The sequence below is a fragment of the Panthera onca genome, chromosome C1, assembly GCF_046562875.1.
Source record: "Panthera onca isolate mPanOnc1 chromosome C1, mPanOnc1 haplotype 2, whole genome shotgun sequence".
NCBI lineage: Eukaryota > Metazoa > Chordata > Mammalia > Carnivora > Felidae > Panthera > Panthera onca.
The window spans coordinates 62600878-62620306 of NC_138346.1; the positions used below are offsets into that span (position 1 = coordinate 62600878).

At 40.0% G+C, this 19429-nt stretch overlaps 1 protein-coding gene and 1 long non-coding RNA gene across 2 annotated transcripts in view; one reads left to right on the forward strand and one right to left on the reverse strand.

Moving 5' to 3' along the window:
* Positions 1-206: 206 nt before the first annotated feature.
* LOC132671135 (uncharacterized) lies at positions 207-11040 on the forward strand. The gene is made up of 3 exons (XR_009606960.3): positions 207-485; positions 8740-8808; positions 10779-11040. It is a non-coding gene; the product is annotated as an uncharacterized LOC132671135 (long non-coding RNA).
* LOC144612662 (myosin-IIIb-like) overlaps positions 362-19429 on the reverse strand; it is a 250549-nt gene continuing 231481 nt past the window's right edge. Inside the window, exons 11-14 of the mRNA XM_078451161.2 lie at positions 13503-13658; positions 1713-1809; positions 1074-1190; positions 362-560 (exon numbers count right to left, since the gene is read on the reverse strand). Coding sequence (XP_078307287.1) covers positions 375-560; positions 1074-1190; positions 1713-1809; positions 13503-13658 — 556 coding nt within the window. The 3' untranslated portion in view covers positions 362-374. The remainder of the gene's footprint in view (positions 561-1073; positions 1191-1712; positions 1810-13502; positions 13659-19429) is intronic.

Consider the following 19429-nt stretch of genomic DNA (forward strand, 5'->3'; position numbering starts at 1 on the left):
CTCAGCAGCTAAATAAATGATGTGGTGCATGGTCCCCGTCAACCCATGTACAACACAAAAAGGTCTGAGCCACGAAAATTCTGAGACCTTAATAGGAAGGAATTTCATATATGTCATTCTACATTCTGTTTTTATTACAATTGTTGCTATGTAATCAGGTTTGTGTCGACTCTATGCTCTCACATTCATATTAGAAACATTCTTATTAGATTTTATCAGGGAAAATGAGTGCTCATGATGTGAATGTTTCACGTTAAGGAAAAGAATTTTCACATTCTCCTGCCGCTGTAGCTTCTATCACTGTTCCTGTTCCAGTGAGCTACTCTTTCATTTCCTATTTCCTTGAATCAGCACCAGCAACCAGAATGGAGTTTTCAGGAAGACATAAGAGCTGCAGAGGAAGACAGAACACACCCTACTGTGTGACTTGGCAGGACAGGAAGGGGAGTTCTTACCTGGTCTCTGCTGAAAGTAACCATACACTGGTAAGCAGCATCTGCTGATGCAAATATGTGGGGCGGGTTGGAGGCACGTTTCACCCCATGATAAAGTCTGGAAAACTGAAGAAAAAAATAAGTAGTTTAAAGAAAACTTCTAATACTCCAGTACTTGTTGCCTGTGAAACCAAAGCTTTGTCACTTATTAGGGGAACTGTAGCATCAGAAAGGCTGCAGAGCACAGGCTCTCGAGTCTGCAGGCCTCCGTTCAAATCCCAGTTCTGTACTGACTAGTTTCATGAACTCCTGTAAGGGAGTTGACTTCGCAGTGCTAAGTCTCTTCTTCTGCCAAACAGGGTGAATAATAGTGCCCATCTCACAGGATTATGAGAAGTGAGATAAGCCAGTGCCTGGCCTATAGCAAGCACTAAATGAATGTTAGCTATTATTGTTATATCTTGCTCTAAAGTTACCCCCAAAATGCAAGAACTCCATCTGTGATGCACTGTTATCTGCAGTGTGGGTTATACACCACTAAAAGCGGCATAATTTTATTTTCGCTTTTCCCTTTTTTATTTTCCCTTCTGGTTTTTAATTTCCTCTTAAGAAGCAACATGCTCTCAAAGCACCCCTTACCTGTGGGGAGTATATGCTTAGATTCTGGAAGGGGTTTAAGGCAATTAAGATGTCTCCAACATATGTGTAAATCAGCAAGTCCACATAACGCTTTTGCAACTGATGAATAATTGTATCCTAAGAAGAGGATAAATGGTATTGAAGGTAAACATTATTTCCAACTAGGAGAGAGTTCTAATAATAAAAACAAATTTATTCTTACAAGAAAGTTTTTTTACTCAATTCAAATCAAATTTATTCTTACAAGAAAGTTTTTTAGTCAATTTAAATCATAAGAGAACTCTCCTCTTCGTGAAGAACAAACAACTATCTGGACTTAAGAGTTAAACTGGACTTTTTCTAAAACAAAATAATTTCCAGTGATGTGATAGATCGTTTAGGCTTACAATATAAAGAGCTTTATTGGAAAAAATCCAAATCCTTCCCTCTTCATCGTTTTGGACATTTGGGGAACTAAAAATGAACACAACACCGGATCATAGTCACAGTAACCAAATGCTCCCCGAGCTTCACCCCAAGGCTATACAAACAATTAAATTTTCAAGTGACCTTAGGAAAACATGGTCGACAAGAAAAAGGTCAGACCATTCACATGAAACAAATGTCATCGGTGAGAATTGCCTACTAAATATTTAGTACCTCATCCAGAACCTCTAAATTGACCAAATCATCCTCAAGGCAGTATTTTTCAGCATCTTCCACATGATAGGGTCTTCTGGTGTGCATTCTTTCATGTCTAGAAATTTATCCAGAGAATATTACCATTAATAGAGTAAAAAGCATAGCAGAACATAGGCGACAAGAATGGTTCATTCACGGTCTTATCAGATATGTTCAGAGACTTCAGAGGTGGGGACAGGAAGAGCAAGTCTAGTCCAGCTCCCCACGCTGTAGGGCCCCCTCCCCATTGCTGTACAGCTATCAGGAGTAAGGTGAGCTCCAGACCTCAAGCCTCCCTTCCACCACGGTGAGGAACATTTCCAAATGGGCCCATCTAATACTTATATTAGCTTTTCTTAAATGCCAACTACAGCCTTTCCAGAAAAAAGTATCTCCTCCTGTTTTTTCTATTCACTGTCAGGTACACCGTTCTCACCAGGGTACTTCCCTTGAGGTCCCCTCATGCCATCCACCAGCATCAACCCCAACTTTTTGAGACATATTTGAAACTGCAGAAAACTTGAGAGAATAATATAGTAAATATCTATGAATCAAAAATGTTTACATTTTATCTTATTTGTTTATTTGAAATCCCTTTGTTACCCATGTTTCATCCCATTCTCCCTTCCGGAATGACTACTCTTTGGTGGGTAACCTTCTAGTCTATTTTTAAATATTGGTCATACACATGAGCAATATACATTTTCTATATGTTAATTATAAAAATGATATACTATAGGTTTCATTCTGGAAACTTGGTTTTTTCCACTCAACATTATGATTTTCTAAACTATATATATATGTATATACAGACATGTACATTATTTCAGTCACTTTAATCACTGGGTAATATTACATCATATGAATACATACCAATTTATTTACCCATTTCTATGATGATCAACACTTAGGTTGATTCCAATTTTTTCCTATTAGAAACAAAGCGGCACTCAGTATCATTATATGTATCCCCTTGTCTAAATATGCGAGACTTTTCTCTTAAGGGGCATCACTCCACAGGCATTTAAGAAACTTGGTTGGCAATCAATACCAATCCCCTTTGGCATACCAAAATATAGTTCTTTAAGGTATAAAATTATTTCAAGTCACAGTAGGCCTTCCCATAATTCCCTTCATAAAGGGATCACTACTCAATGTGGTGTAGGGGGAAGGCATCAACTTAGAAGTTAAAAGCTCTGGATCCTAATTTCAGGGTTCTGAGGAGTGTGTTGTGGTTCACTCAATAATCCCCTTAATTAATGGCCAGCATCTCAGTGTTCTTCATCTATAAATAGAATCTCTCATGACTGGTCTATCTCTTGGGGGGGGGGGGGCTGTGAAAACGATACAGTCATTGATACAGAAATGCAAAAAAAGTTGAAAAAAGTTACCAAGCACTATTCTTACAACCTTATCAAAATCTGGAATCAACAATTTGCACAAGTCTACATATTACTCGGAATACCAATAACTAAACAAAATCACATGAAAATGCCTCCCAGGTACTATCATTTCAGCAGCAGAGAAGCATCACTGCACAGTACTTCACCAGCACCTTTTATGCTCACCATCATCACAGCTTCATAGGATACAGTGTTATTTTGCCAGGTCCCAGAAGCCAGCTTTACTGAACATTTTACTCTAAGTACCATGTGGGCGTCCTAGCATCCTACTGTACACTTTGTCCCTTGCTACATGCATTTCACAGAAGTAGGGAAAAAGGAAGAAGCAAACTCAACAGCTCTACATATTGAATCTTGACTTTAGAAATACAATTGAAATGGGCAAACATTGACTTTTTTTTCCTTCTTTCTGCCTATTAAATTAAATTTTACTTCCCAATTCCCAGCATTGGCAGACTTGAAGAAAGGGTGTCTGATGCATGCGTGGTATTAGTCGTTTCCAGTGCTAGAACCAGTCTTGCTGCTAATTCACAGAGAGATTCAAAACATATGAAGCGTAAATTTACTTAATACAATCAAATTTATAACCTAAGCATTTTAAAAATTATTAAACAGAAGCATTTATTCATCTGTGTCCTAACACATTAGTGATGTCAAAGAGAAATCAGATTGAATTGAAATACAAATTTTTACTAAAACTCAGAGGCTGCTTCTAGCTAGCCACCTCGCTAAATAAAACGGTAGGAGGGTGCATATATCTGGCCAAATCCTCTCCACATAAAACCTAAGCATTTTTTTCCCTTGACGTTCATCATGAAATGAAATATCACAATACCCTTTTTATAAAATAATTCTTGTCATATTAAATTCAGCTAGTTTATCTCCTTCCTAAATCCGTATCTTGCAGTTGTATGAAATAGACTAAGAGTTTATTCTATACATCTTCAACAAAGAAAATCAGGAATTAAAAAATCATCCACAGCTCTGGTTCCAGTCAAGATGGAGTAAGCACTCTCCACTGTGCCTCCCTCCTGAATGTGGCTCAATACCCTGGACAGAGTGCATGTGACTCTGAAAAGTGAATGGTAACAGGCAGACTGGGAAATCAGAATCTGAAATACCACTGAATCAATGGCACGTTTCCCAGGGATTATTTTTCCTCCAGTAACTCCTGACCTGAACTTAAAAGCAGCCTGAACTACAGACAGGGATGTCAAGCTTCATGCTAGATGACATTTTTACAGCAACCAAATATGGAAATACCGACAAAACCTCACGTGCAACATCACAAATAAACTCTAGAGAAAGTTGTGACTTTCAAGGTGAACATGTACATTGCAATACCACCAGGATCGAAGCTGTTATCTTTTGAGCCCTGTCTATATGCCAATCTATCTATCACAAATTTAATCTCCAGGAAACATGTAGATGCTGTCTGCAAATTGGGGTTTCTCACAAAAATTTCCCCCTTATTATATTTTATAAACAACTTTTAAAATATGTTACCTGCTGTGATTAGCCATGTATCACCTCTTCCCATGCTTGTTGGCCCTCATATTCCTTAGACAATATTTGCTTCCAAAATCAAAGCTGGCAATCTAGAAATTGATGTTGATGCAAGGTATTTCCACTCTACCAAGACCACTTCACTTTCTCAACCAGTGAAGAAAAATATCTGATATCCCTAGCTCTGCCTTCCCCAACTAGCATTCTGAAACTGCCAACTGCTTCATTTTCCTGCTTTGGCTATGGGGTTTGGAGGGTCTACTGAAGAGAAAAAATTATTCCAGTTTTTATTTGTTTTTAAAAAATTATCTTAGACTTTACATATACTCATAGAAAGTATTATGTTGTTTAATATTTGTCTATTTTTAGTTGAAATTAACCAGAATAATTTGGCTTAAATTTTTAAATTTTCTTTCAATGATTTGTCACCAGTAAACTACCAGCTTAAATTTCCTTTAAATTCACATGCTCCATCTAGTGCCTTACTTGAGAATAGCATCTATTATCAATTTTTGCTGAAGAATTCCCTGTTTAATGTGAAAATTACAAATTTCCAACTACAAGGTACTTGGATTGAATGTTCCAAAGTTCAGAGGAATGGACAGATACATGGATAGATGAATAGCAAAAGGCATTCTATTAAATCAAGAGTGTAAGTTTTTAATGACTTAAAAGGCATTTTTTAAAATGCTTATTTTTGAGAGAGGGAGAGAAAGGCAGCGTGTGAGCAAGGGAGGGGAAGAGAGAGAGGGAGACACAGAATCTGAAACAGGCTCCAGGCTCTAAGCTGTCAGCACAGAGCCTGATGTGGGGCTTGAACTCAAACTCACGAGCCATGAGATCATAACCTGAGCCGAAGTTGGACACTTAACCGACTGAGCCATCCAGGTGCCCCGACTCAAAAGACATTTTCAAATCCCAGCAAAGTCCATACTGCTTTTCACTAGATTCTTACTTGTTTTTATGAGACTCTAAGTATGTTAGCTGCCAAGCCTGGCTCCCGAGATAAAGGGAGTTTGGGGAGGGGGGAGTGGTGGTGGTTAAAACTTAGAAAGGAAGAAACTCAAAGCTCTGGCTTGGGCTGATTCTTGGAGTTTAGGGTTGGTGGGAGATAGTGGATGGTGAGTAGGACTGACCTTAGGTTTCAGGGATCAAGAAAAGGAGGAACTAGTGTTAGAATTCCTGGCTCAAGTAAGGTGGGAATGAGGGCAGGTCTGAAACATCAAGTCCAAGGCAATGGGTGGAGAGTAAGAAATGGATCTGAAGAGTGGGTAGAAAGGCAGAGGCTAAGAGTTCCTGTAAGACAAGGTTCAGCATAGATGAGGCAGAGGAAGGAGAATGCTTTGGAATGTCTCAGGCCCAGTCCATGAGTGAGAAAGAAGCTGTAAAGGGTACCAAGCTGATTCAGATACTGGGGGTATTATTCTCTTGGAATAAATCCCTGAAGTACTTCTGCCTTCACTATAGTTCCATCTCTATGCCTCACCATTATGGTTAAAATCATTTGTGTGTGAGAATGCTTTTTAATATCTCATCACTGGGCTACAGACTTCTTTGTTCAAGCTGCTGGCCCTAAGAAAGATATTGACAAATATTATGTATTTTGTCCAAAAGCGATTCTCTTCCTATCCATCAACTATACCCATGGAAGCAGGTAGGTCAAAACAGGGCCACAGGAGCCTCACAAAAATGTGGCAGGATGAATTCTTCTCTTGTTCTATGATGAAGAACAAAGCATTAGGAAGCCCTCTGAGGCAAAGTCAGGATGAGAAAGAAAGAAAATTTTTCAGCCTAATAATTACAAGAGATGTGCCAGTGAGAGAGGTTAAATGTTGCACTGAGAAATGCTTGATGGTATTTTGGACAGTCAAGTAGTGACAGGTTCATTGTGAAGGATGCCTCTGCTTAGCTCTTCCACACTCAGGATCAGAGCCCTCTCCTTTATCCAAGAGTAGATGGGAAGAAATGGAGAATGACTAACCCTCCCATTAGATTCCAGATACAAAAGGAAATAAAATCTGTTGAAGGTGGAGAAAAAAGGGGTAGAGAAGAGAAGGAGTAAGAAAAAAGGTCTAAGCTCAAAGGTGGTAGTCCTCAAAATTCTAAGGCAAAGGCTTCTATGGCCATGGACAGAGCTCAGGGACAAATTGACAAGTTGGAATAGATCAGAGGAATCTGAGAGATCAGAGGAACTCCCTTATCACCACATTCAATGGATTCCATCCGTATAGTGAGGAAAATGTTACTCAAAACTGGAGAAAGAGCACTGTTTTATTTCTTCAAAATCATTATTTACATTTCAATATACCCTTTGATAACAGAGATGATGAAAGAGAAACTTATTTGACTATAACTATATAATTATGGGCCTAGAAGGAGAAAAACAACGGCAGGCCATCTAGGTGTGATGCCATTTTACTAAGAGTCAAATATGGATGGAGATACCACCTAGAGAACTCTAACTACATGTGCTCTATCTTGACCTAGAACTTAAGTTTATATCTACCAAACATTACAATAAACAGATTAAAAAATAGAATTGTTTGGGTGGAAATCACTATAATATCTCCCTGTTTTTTCATCTAAGCATGGTTTTGGCCAGAATTCCAATAAATCAGCAACTTATTATCAATCATATTAAACAGAATTTGATACACCCACCTACCCTAGGCAGCAAGAATCAGTGACAACAGCAGAAAATTCAATAGTATTCATTCAGTTATAGACCTATAGATAGATAGCAGATACTCATTATATCAGAATGCTCTTACCTCTTATGCATTTAGATAATGCATTTACCTCTTAGCATTTATTTGATATCTGTTAGGAGGACAGGAAGATCTTTAACCTTCTATGTATCAAGCATCTTCAGCACTTGATAAAGTAATCATTCAAAAGTCATTCATTAACACAGCAGTCCAGGAACTCATCAGTGTACGCAATATGGTGGATGTGGATGAGTGTGTGCATGTGTGCACGCGCACGTGCATGTTTGCAGGTAAAAGAGGAAGTCAATGAACAAGGCTTACTGGGGAAGGCTAGACAGTTAAGCAGTGAGAAATCTGTTTTTAAGGTCACTGCTGCAGGTTGAAAAGAACATCAGAAAAGCTGAGGCCATTGTTTTAATCAGCCCCAGGCAAACTGCAAGGGTAGAATAAAAATCCATTTAACAGAGCAGAAAACAACCAGCAACTTAATTCCCCTACCAAATAATACTTAGACTAGACCCCTGGCATTTGAGGGCTTAACATTTGTGGTTTCAGCGAGTCCCAAGCCACCCGCAGGGGAAAGACACGCTGGATCTTGTAATTGTACTAAGGGCTGCAGTTGAGCCCATAATGGGAGGTTGGAAGGCAGGAGGGAGTCACAGCACCGGCAACCCAGCACCTTTCCTGCCTCCACTCACATTCCAGACACTGGTTTTGCTCTTCTCCCACTAACTCCTGTGAAGTAATTAAACAAACACGTTTTCATGTCTACTTCTCTGAACTTTAATAGTGACATAACATGCCGATGACATTGATGAATTCAGGGATTTATAAAACTGGTTTGGGGGAAGAGTCCTTTTGAAGGTCAAGGCAATGGAAGCTGATGTAAAGGAAATGGCCAAATTGTTTAAAAGCATCCCTGACAATTAAGTAAAAAAAAAAAAAAAAAAAAAGTAGCGCCTAACTATTGTTCACTGGATTTTAGGGCTTTTTACCCTCCTCTGAGAGAGTAAGCCTTGTCTTCATAACTACTCTACTGAACCTGAATCAAACATATGCTATGGCAAAATTACAAACTACCAGAAAAACTTAAATTCCAACAGTTACACTCATACACTATAATCAGCATTAGGAAATCGTATCAAATCTCAACACAATGCCGCTTCTCCACAGTTGCTTCACAGACACAATGTGAAAGGGGAATGGATCACAGCCTAGCTTTCCACACAACTGTACCACTCAGAAGAGCTAGAATGCTTAGATCCAGGAGAGGGGAGATGGGGCCTTACCATCCAAGCCCTTCTTCGTGTACAGTGTGGCTCCTGCTCTATAGTGAATAAGCTCCCATGATTCCTAGCTTTGTTCTTGAACACTTAATTATTTCAACAGAACTGAAGTGGACCACTGCCCATCATGCTCCTGCCCCAGCTCCACTTTCCAGCCACTCACTGTGAAAAGGTAGTGGAAGGGGCATCTTCCCTGCTCCCCTCTGTATTTCCCAACCACACTTATCCCTAACCAATCTTTCCCTTTTAAAATTCACACGTGTATCATTTCCTCCAACAACTGACCTCCCAATCTCCTTTCTATCTCTGCTCTTTGGTTCCCCCATCCCCCACCAATCACTTTGTTAATTCTTCCCACATACTGACCTCAGGGTTCCTCAACTTGTCAACAACTTTTATTTCTAACTCCACCAAGTTTGTCCACAAGTTCAGCCATGGCTAGTTCCCAGTTATTCCTCAAAAGTTCCCAAGATCTCAGCTCTACAATCCCTTGCTCACCATCCACTCACTGAATCTGTTCTTCATCTGCATTGTAACTGTCAGTCTCCTGACCTAGACCAGACCTCAAGAGTTAAAAAGTTACTCTGGCTTCACTTTCTTCCAAATCCCAAAAAGACCCCAGGGATACTCATCTTAACTCCCTTGCTCCCTTGTCCACCCATCATGTTCATCTAAGACAGTCTCCAGTCTGATGACCTGGGTATATATCTCTTTTCTCTACTTCTCCTGCTTGTTGCTAAGAAGCTAGAGATAATAGATAGGAAGGGCAGTGGTGGTGATGGTACATTTTTGAAGAGGTTCTGGTGCCAAGTGCTCTCCTGAATGCTCTACATGCATTATCTTAAACAGTGATTAACTTCACTACAATGGAATGCTATTCAGTTAAGTTCCTCGTGGGTTTTCTGTGCTATTGAGCAATCATCATGTCCATCTTTAATAAACCCTTTATCATATTCCTCCTAGTGGCTATTTCAGAGAGTTAACATTTTCCTGGAGTCCAACAGTCTGCTCCCAACTTTGAGATCACCTTAATTTTTTTTGAAAGATAAAGAAAATTCAACATGAGTTTCCTCATAGGACACTCTTTTCTTACCCCCATCCTGCCCCTCAAACTTTCTGGATATCTTCATCTAACCTTTCTGTGTCTTTCCCAACTTTGAGGTTCTTCCTAAGGTCAACTTTCCTCTTGGGCCTTTGTTTCCAATTCCTCTTGCTTCCTCTATTACTGTCTCTCTCTTTATTTTCAATGTCTCCCTCTATGTAAGATCCTCCCCTTCATCTGTTCAAGTTTCCCCCATCCTTTAAAAACCTGCCTTCTTCCCCTCAAACTTTCAATTTCTCTCTCCCCTGGAGAAAATACTAAAGTTGACAGAACATTCCCTGCCTTTGCAGGAATAGTAAGACATTTTTCCCTGCAGGCTGTTAGGTCTCATTTCTCTGCATTAGCTTTCAAAACTAAACAAGTATGTCCAGCTTGAAGATCCAGGACCGTCTGGAATACTGCAGAATCCTACTCTGGACAGAAAGCTGGAAGTTTTGTATAATTTCTGGAAGTCCCTGGCATTGCATTTGGTAGAACAGGAAGAGGAAGAAACTTTCTTTACCGGTCTCTCTTAGTGTCTTACAATTTCTATTGGATTGCAGTCTGAACCAGGGCAGAGAGGCAGCCTAATTTGGGTAGACCCTGTGACACTTCTTTCACCGCGCCCCCACCCCCCCGCCTGACCTCTCTCATCCAATCCACCACAAAGTCCTGACAATACCATCTTCTTAATATCCTCTGTTATTTGCAATTGCCACAAACTGCAACTTTGTCTCTCTGGCTCCTGCCTTGCCCAGCTCCTCCATTCTCGACATTGCAATCAGAATGATCTTCCTGGAGCACATGCCTGCTTGAAAACCTTCAGGGGCTCTTGAGTGACTAAGGAACAAATCGAAGCTCCTTAGCCCATCATGACCTGCTTCCTGCCTGCCTTGTTTCTCCCTCCCCCTGTTCTATGCCAGGCTCCAGTAATGCTAACTAATTGTTCATCAAATTCCTTAAGCTCTCCCCAGTCTCTGTGCCTTTGCCCTCTGCTCACTGCTCATTATTCCCTTCTACCTAAAATAATCTCAATCCCAACTCCTCTGTTTGTTCTACAGGACACTCCAAGGATCATCTTCCCACCAGGTCCACGGGTCTTTTCTTCCCAGGTATTCCAGGAAGTACCTCAACATCCAGGTACTTTTCATGTTGAGCTGTTCTTGTCTGATTCTTGTCTGTTTCACACACGTTGGACTATTAGCTCTTTATCAGGAACTGTATCTAATTTGCCTTTGTAGTCCCTCTGTTCAGCAGAGGGCCTGACACATGCACACATATAAATGTCTTTTGAATGAATAAATGAATAAGTTAGATTTTAAATGAGATAAAACTGGTATTTTTAACGTTCAGTAGCTCAGTACTATTTATTTTCGTGATGTCATGTGATAAGTAGGGATGAATTTGCGCAAGTTAAGTCCAAGAGGTAGTTAGTGTTACACAGAAATGAAGACCTTTGAATCAAATAGACCCTGTATACTACTGCTGCTACTGCTAACCCTGTGAGAGCTCACTCTGTACTAAGAGCTGTTCTTTTTAGGTACTGACTCACTTAACCCTCAAATGAACCCCCATCTTATAGATGAAGAAACCTCAGAGCAGAACAATTTAACAACCTGAACCTAAGTGGCTGAGCTGGGATTCAAACCTGGCAGAGCCACCACACTGGGTGACCGTAATCGTGCAGAAGAATGATAAGCTGGGTATCTGTTTCACTCATCTTTGCACTCACCTCAAATTTTCTGCTTTCCCCACCTTACCTTGTAAACTCACAACTTTTAATATACTGAATTACCAGCATCAAATGATATTTGAGAGTTTTTCTGGGTGGGCTTGAAAAACACCTAGGTAGCCAACCCCTGCCAGCTGCTAAAAGGAGGTAACAGTGTGGGACAGGTGGTAGGTTAAGTGTCAATGACAGGCATTGTGTTTCCTTTAGAATTAATTTTCCTACCTCTTAATAAGGAAGTTGCTGTTTATAGTTTTGATTCCTATTTATGAGGCTGTGGAGTTTATTTTTTTTAAGTTTATTTACTTATTTTTAAAGTAATCTCCACACCCAACATGGGGCTCAAAGTCACAACCCAGAGATCAAGAGTCACACACTCTACTGACAGAGCCAGCTAGGCATCTGTGATTGTGGGGTTTTTTTTTTTTAATGACTTTCAAAGAAATACAAACTCGTGAGTGAAACTAAAGACGCTGTGAGAAGCCTTTGCTACCAGATTTTTGGTAGCAAAGAAGTTAACAAAGATCAAGAGAAATTAGAGGAAGCAGGTGAGAGAGACTGGAGCCTGATTCTCTACGGTAAAAGAAGGGAAGTCTTTAAAAAGAGAACACACGTCTGGACTGGCACAGTCAGGCCCATGTGAAAAGCTGAGTAACGTTGCAACTTCAGTCTCAGAACTTGTTCTGCAGCAGGTTTCAAACAGAGAGAAAAGGAGGGAAGGCCTGATTCAACTTAGAGCCTTTAAGTGCTGGGTTTGTTTTTTTGCTTCATCTGTTTGATTTTATTTGATTTCATCCTCATTTTTGGTGCTAGCGCTGTGTGTGGTGTGGGGACAGGGGTGGTTTTGGGGCGGTGGTTGGTTTATAGGAACAAAAGCAGGGAAGAAAAGGGATTTAGTTCCCTGGGGCTTAAACGCAAGTTCCTACTGCTTCAAAAACGCACCAAGTCGCAAGAATTTCTCTATCCCGTAGGCAAGCCATAGAAACACAAATGACAGTGGAAAGGGGGAAAGAAAGAGTAGGAAAAAATTTGTTCTGAGCTACCCAAAGGGAACTTGGTGGTGGAAGGGAAAATCAGCAAGGTATAGTCACCTTTAAACCATGCCTCCAGCTCCAAGGGTTCTGATGCTTTTTGATTTGTAAACAGTGCTCTCTGCAGAATACATGAATATTTCCAGAACTTGTGACTACTACTTTATTTTCTTCACCTCCAGTCCTCCGAATGTTCTCTTAATAATAATGGATTAGAGCTTATCTACATCCTGGCCAGTTTTATAAAACCAAATAATTGCTGAGCTGGGAAGCAGGTTTATTTGCATTTTAAAAATTTTTGTTAAAGAGAAATTCTGCCACCCTCTGGACAGAAACCAAAGATCTGTTTCTTAGAGACCACCATGGAATACCATTTGAAGCAACTGTCCCTGAAAATACACGTTTATTTCTTAAAATCTATGCTTTAGGAAAAGGAGGGCAGGGAGGGAGAATCACTGTTGTTTTGGATAGCACAGACATCGCCTGTGGGGGGGGAAAAATCATTTAAAAATACTAAATTGCCCCTAAGGAATTTTTAACTAAAGAACAGGGTCTCAGAGCACATTAGAGAAAAATCCTCCAGTATTTAATTTGTAATCTTCCCAAAATCGCTTTACAGCCTACATTTCTGCTTTCTAATCAGCAATGGCCAAGTAAAGATCTCTCACGCGATCTTAGCTATGGCTGCTTTCATACAGCTACCTTTATTGATTAAAAAAAACCCTCATTCATATTAAATATAAACATATATGTGTGTTGGTGTTTAACTAGAACTCGAGGACACATTGGGATTTCAGCCACAGTTGAGGGATGTTAGTCTTAAGAGCACAAATGGACAGCTTGTTTCTAAAGCTCTCCTGATCTCATCCACTGAGTGTGGAGTACTTAATGTCATGTAAATGAAACTCTCAAAAATGCAGGGATGTGATAATTACCAGTACTAATCCCGAGCAAATCAAAACACATGACATACCATTTTTATAAATAACCAGAGAGAGGAAGTAGGGAGAGGACGAGTACCATACCTGGTTTTAACAACAAGGTTTAGATGCTTCTGGTCTTGGAGGACCTTGGCCAGCTGTTTTTGAAGAAATAAAACCTTCCCGTGGGCTTCTTTAATAAATGGGTGGTCGAGGAGATGTGTGACAGAAGGCCGCTTTTCAAAATCCTTAATAAGACACCTGTTTGCAAAAATCAACAACAATCCAAAGTATAATCTTAGAGACCTGGTTCCTCTGTGAGTATGAGAGAAAGGAGGCAAAAAAGATCATTTATAAAACCTGATCACTAACCTTACACAGCTCTTTCTTTATCCGTACATACCAGAAGGTAAAAAAAATAATAATTCTCTGCTAGTAGAATTAACAGTACATCAGAAGTCTATTTTATTGTGTGTGAAGTACATGTTGAAAACACAGTAAGTTTTGCCATTAATTCAATTTGAAGTGCTCAAAACACTGGAAAAACAGACTGATCAGACTGAATTTTCTGTCTGAATTTTCACTACAGAAAAATGTTTACGATGGAGTCAGGTGGATTAGTCTATATATTTTACAAAAGTATAAAATTATATATTGTCACTCAAATAAAATCCTAATATATGAAATGTCCACCATTTGATGGTAGGGAAAATGCATTCAGGAGTTTGCAAGGAAAGACACTGATCACAAAGAAACCTTCATAGAGAAAGTCTAACACCTTGATGTTTTCTGAAGAAGCAGAAAAACCTCAGAACAGGAAGTGACCATAATATAATTCAGATGAACTGGAATGGAATTATGCAAACAGGGAACAAAAAGTCCATTGAAAATGGTAAAAAGTGGGTTACATTTAAACTCCTCTGTGGTTAATTGGTTAAAACCACACTGGTGTAACCACTTTCTGTTTCAGATTCAAAGGCCCTTTTCAAAGAAAACAGTAATTTAGTACGTTTTGCTCTGTGCCCTATGTTATCAAAGATGATTCTGATATAATGAAATTTTCTAGTGAAATTGAATCTGATAATGCCCCTCCAATTACCATTGTATTTCCATTCTGAGTAGATGCCCCTGATAGGAGAAAGAAATTTCAACAACTGCCCTTTTAAACTATCAGTTTTTAGCTCACTTTGGAGGCTTAGGATAAATGCTAAATGCCATTTGGCCCACTCTGCAAAACAAAATTGTTTCCAGTTTTCCAAATAGTGACGTGCTAGCAACATCCAAAACACAACATATTGTAAACAATTAAATGTACTCACAAATGGTAAAAATAATCAGCCTCACCTTGAGTGCCTTCTCAACACTCTCAAGCAGAGTTCTTACAACAATCCTTAACTGCTGGGTTTACAAAATGGCTTTAATCTTTTCACTTTACATCTCAAACCACTTTCTGATCCCTCACCTCCTAGTCCTGAAAAGATATTCAGTAAATTTCCCAGTCAGTTTTAGAACTGATTCAAGGGATTTCCTATCTATCGGAACTAGAGCTTTCAGTTAGAAATGCCAAAAGAATCTAGATTATCTCCATTCTGTTGCCTGCAGGACTATAAATACCACCTCTGCCTTGCCATGGAAGAAATCAATCATTTGACTCTTATGGGTTCAGGGGCCTTTGGTATAATCTAGTATTTTTCCTACCAAAAAGAAAAAAGTCAGCTCACATCCTTAAAAAATACTATGTTCATGTCTTTATATTAACAATCTTCCCTGGATTCCATGTGTATTCATCTGTAAATGTATATTTGATTACCAAAGGGAAATAAATGCTTCTTCCCTAAGCACTTGGAAAATAACCTCCTGGTAGTTAAAGGGTCAGTAATACAGGTGTAGTAGCCCCATCCTCCTGGCTTGAGGGTTTGTATATGAAAACTCCTAAAATACAGTCTGTGTCCTCCGAGAGTTCCCACTGCAGATGGATATGGTGGCTTCACACACCCCCTAGAGCCTTGGAGCGCTTGGGTAGTATGGGAGTCCAGGAATCAAGCCTGCCCAGTGATCCGGGTCAGGACACACTACATTTTTTCCTGCACTGAGCAAAAGTACTGGGGCAACCCTCAACTGCCTGTTGGGTAGTTAGTGCCAACACTTCAAATGGATAACCTCGGGGCTGCGAATGAAGGTGGGTGCCACATTCACTAACAGAACATTCATAGCATGTAAATGGGAAAGTAGTATGGAACTGCTTCTTCCTTCCTCCTCAGGATAGGTGCCTTGGGACAGTGCCTCACATGAGGCCTAGAAACAAGTAAAGTATTATCTGATACTTTAATAATGAAAGCTCTTTGGATAGTGTTTGAGAGAGGCTAAGAAACCCATACTCCGGTTTTATGAAAATAGGTCTCCGCTGGAGTCTGGGGATGTAATTAAAGGCACTACATCTTGTTTCATAATTTTAGCATCCAGTGGGGGAGAAAGGTTGCCCACAAGGCTGGCAGATCATTTGGTATTTTGGAGATAAGCTCTCTCTATATCACAGAGGGAGTAAGAGAAATGGCAAGTAAATAATGAAGTGAGATAATCAAACAGGAAAGAAACTAACAAGTGGATCTGTTGTCTCTTGAAGATCCCCAAAATTAAGATGGTAGGCATTCTACTCTCTGGAAGCAATGATCAGAAGAATTTGTTAGTTCTCTCAGTAAGACCTGAGTGGGCTGAATGTCATATCATTGGATCAGCAAAAGTGAAAATGAGTGTATATGGGAAGAATGCTAAGCAGAGTTGTGGCATACCCAGCTGCACTGGAGGATTTTTAGGAGAAGGGCATAAAGACCTTGAGGGTATAGCCTTATTCTAAAATACTTTTGCATACTTTTTTCTCATGGGGAGCAAACAGCCAGACCGAAATGGAATTATTATTTTACTGATAATAGAGGACAGTATTACCTTAGGAGCAGATAGGGCTGAAAGTCATGCATTACTAAACTTGAGGTCATTGGAATCATATCATTTCATTTGTTCAGCAAACATCGATTACACAGCCAGAATTAGCCAAAATAAATTCATTCATAAAGAATTACGACCCTTTTCCTTGAGGATCTACAATCTAATTGGAAAGATGGGAGGACAAAAGAAACATAGGAAATAGCAAAAGCCAGTGTTTGCTTCTATATGCAGAATAAGAAATAATCACACAAAAGCATAGGGTTTTGTAGCTAAGGGACTGAGATTTTCTATTCTAACCCCTTTTTTCAAGAGGTGAGGAAGTTCAGGTCAAGTCCTACAGAGATGAGGCTAATTCTCTGACTCCAATGGGAGAGCCCTACCCGCTCTGCACTGTGTTTAAAATGGTACTGTGTTAAAAATGCAGAACAGTAGGTGGGACAGAGAGTTTTGGTCAGGGAAGCCTTGGTGGGGGAGGTAAGAAGCAAGCCAAGTTTGGGAGGAAGTCTGGGGACGAAATTGAACTCAATTGGTGAAGAGGTAGAAGACATTTCAAAGTTTGGACACTAGATGGGCAGTGCAAGAAGCCAGACTGGGCAAGCTGTGTAGCCAGGAACTCAGAAGGCCACCAGAACATTCCCATGTGCTCCCTCAGCTTCCTCCTTTAAAAGGCCAAGAACAATTCTTTTAGTCCCTCTTCCAACTTTAACTAGGGTATATTCTTTATAGCCTAAGACTCCAAATTCATACTATTTACTTTTGTCAGTTCCTCATTTCCGTCTTACTCTCCCTTCCAGGCAGGGATTTAGTGGATTAAGATAGAATCGACTACTGGATCTACAAGAACACCTGACAGCTCCATGTCATTTCTGAAAACATGACAGAATTCTCCAACCTGACTTGGAGCATAAACTTTGAAAACTAAGGAGTATATAATATGCTTATTCATTTCCGGATTGCTTTTTAAACCAGGAATTGCAAGTTCCAGATGCAGAATATTTTCTCCCAGCCAGGGAGTGAGCAGTTTTTATAAGGGAATGCAGAGAATGTTGACCTCTGTATAGGAAGTGGGGGTCAGCCAACGTGAGGTGAGTTGGGTGAAACACGTAAGACGTTCCACTGAAAAGAGGAACTAGTATACTGGTCAGGAAGGTTTGGGAAACATTGATGATTCTCTAACCAAGTAAGTCTGGAGTTTTATAATGCACATGAGCATATAAAATGTTCTTAGAACTTCTGGGATAAAGGAAACAGCTTGATTTTGTTTAAGCCCATGTTTCCAAACTTACTTGGACACAGACTCTTTCTTGTGTCAGTGGAACCAGGGCCCTGCAAGTGACATCCTTGGAAGTGCTGCTGTGAGAAATCAGTACAAGGCGCTCGGAATGGGTGGCAGAATCCTCATCTCAGCTGACTCAGGGGAGACACCCAGAGCGCCTGATTGTCAACAGCACATTTGAGATACCTGTAGGCTGTCGTTTCTGTAGAAGTCAGTGTCTCAAGCTGGGGAAATATAGTCCTCAAGTTCAGCTCTTCCCAGAGTCTCTCAGGAAAAAAGTAAACAAGGATGAGATTTAGGGATACTACTTTCTTCCAAAGTCTTAAGCAACTCTTTCATTTCCAGATGGTTTTAAATCATTTTTTAAAGCCTGGGTGTAGGTGTGGTGCTCTCTGTGCTAAGAGACAAAACAAAACAAGAAAATTAAAAATGTAAAACTACCATGGGATAGACTGCCTGGATTTACCCTGGATTTAGAAGGCCATGGTAGGTGGCTTGAATATAATAGAAAAATCCACCAGAAGAAAATGGAAGCAAATTCTACCCTTGAAGGAAATCAATCCATTCCACTAATTTGAAATTCTAGTACCTTCCATCATACTTTCCTGGCTGAAGATTAATTCTCAGAATTCATTAGTGTCACCACATTAAACACAGGTTGTTGCAGCCATGTGCTGTGATCTCCCAGCCTAGCTTCTGCCAGAAACAGGCAAAAAGGAGACATTTCTTAGCAAGAAACAAGGTCTGACTTCCGTATTGCTCTCTAGAACTGGTGGGGCCCGTGTTCTTTCCATCCCCAAATGATAACACTGTCGAGACACAGCTGCCTTGTCACTGTAAACTGCCATTTCATAACCAAAAAATCAGATGGCTGAAAGAGGAAGCTATTTATCAATAGTCACAGGCAGATGTTTATATGAATAAAACACACTTGATAAAGAGCAGCTGAAAAGTCAAAAACTAAAAATACTGGTGAACTGGGTGAGAGAAGCAGGAGTGGAAGCAATCCTGTTCCATGCAAAACTAGATCAAAACTTGGGATTTGTGTCTCTTCTAATTTCCTTTTTAATATTCTTTTATACTTTCCGCTGTTTTCCTGTGGGTTTAGATTGTGAATTGTTTGCACTGGTACATAATATCCAAACAGTTTTGATCAGAGCACACATTTCCCTGCCTCGTGATGCATCTTGCTGCCCTGCAGTTCCTATCATCGTCAGACAGAAGCCTGAGTGACAAAGAGGCCTCTGCATCAAAAGGAGAAAATCCTCCAGGGGATATACTAATTATAGGTTAAATATTGGAGCCCGTGGTGCTCTGTCTTGGAAGGAAATTTCCATTCTGAAAGACAGGACTATGACAAACACAGGCATTTTCCCAAGATGACTAATGCCTCAAAAGAAGGCAGGCTGAGAAACTTGACAATGCATATGTATTTTAGTGAAACCTCACCTTTCCATTTGGTGGAATATTTAACTGCATTTCAGTTTTCATGAAGTTGACAAATATTGTATGTGGTGGTGTTTTAAAGTCTTGCTGGCAAGGCTGGGCTTGCAATGTTAACTTCACACCTGGGATGAGAAAGTGGGTTCGTAACCTAAAACATGTAAGTGAGAACCAGAAGCGCCTTTGCTTTAGTCAGCAAGGTAGGTCTGTGGTTATCAATCAATGAGAAATACTATTCGCTAAAAGTAAAAAAGCCCTGAGAATGTAGGACAGAGGGTTTTAGAACAGGAAGCTCTGGGGCACCTGGGTGGCTCAGTCGGTTAAGCATCTGACTTCCGCTCAGGTCATGATCTCACAGTTAGTGCATTCA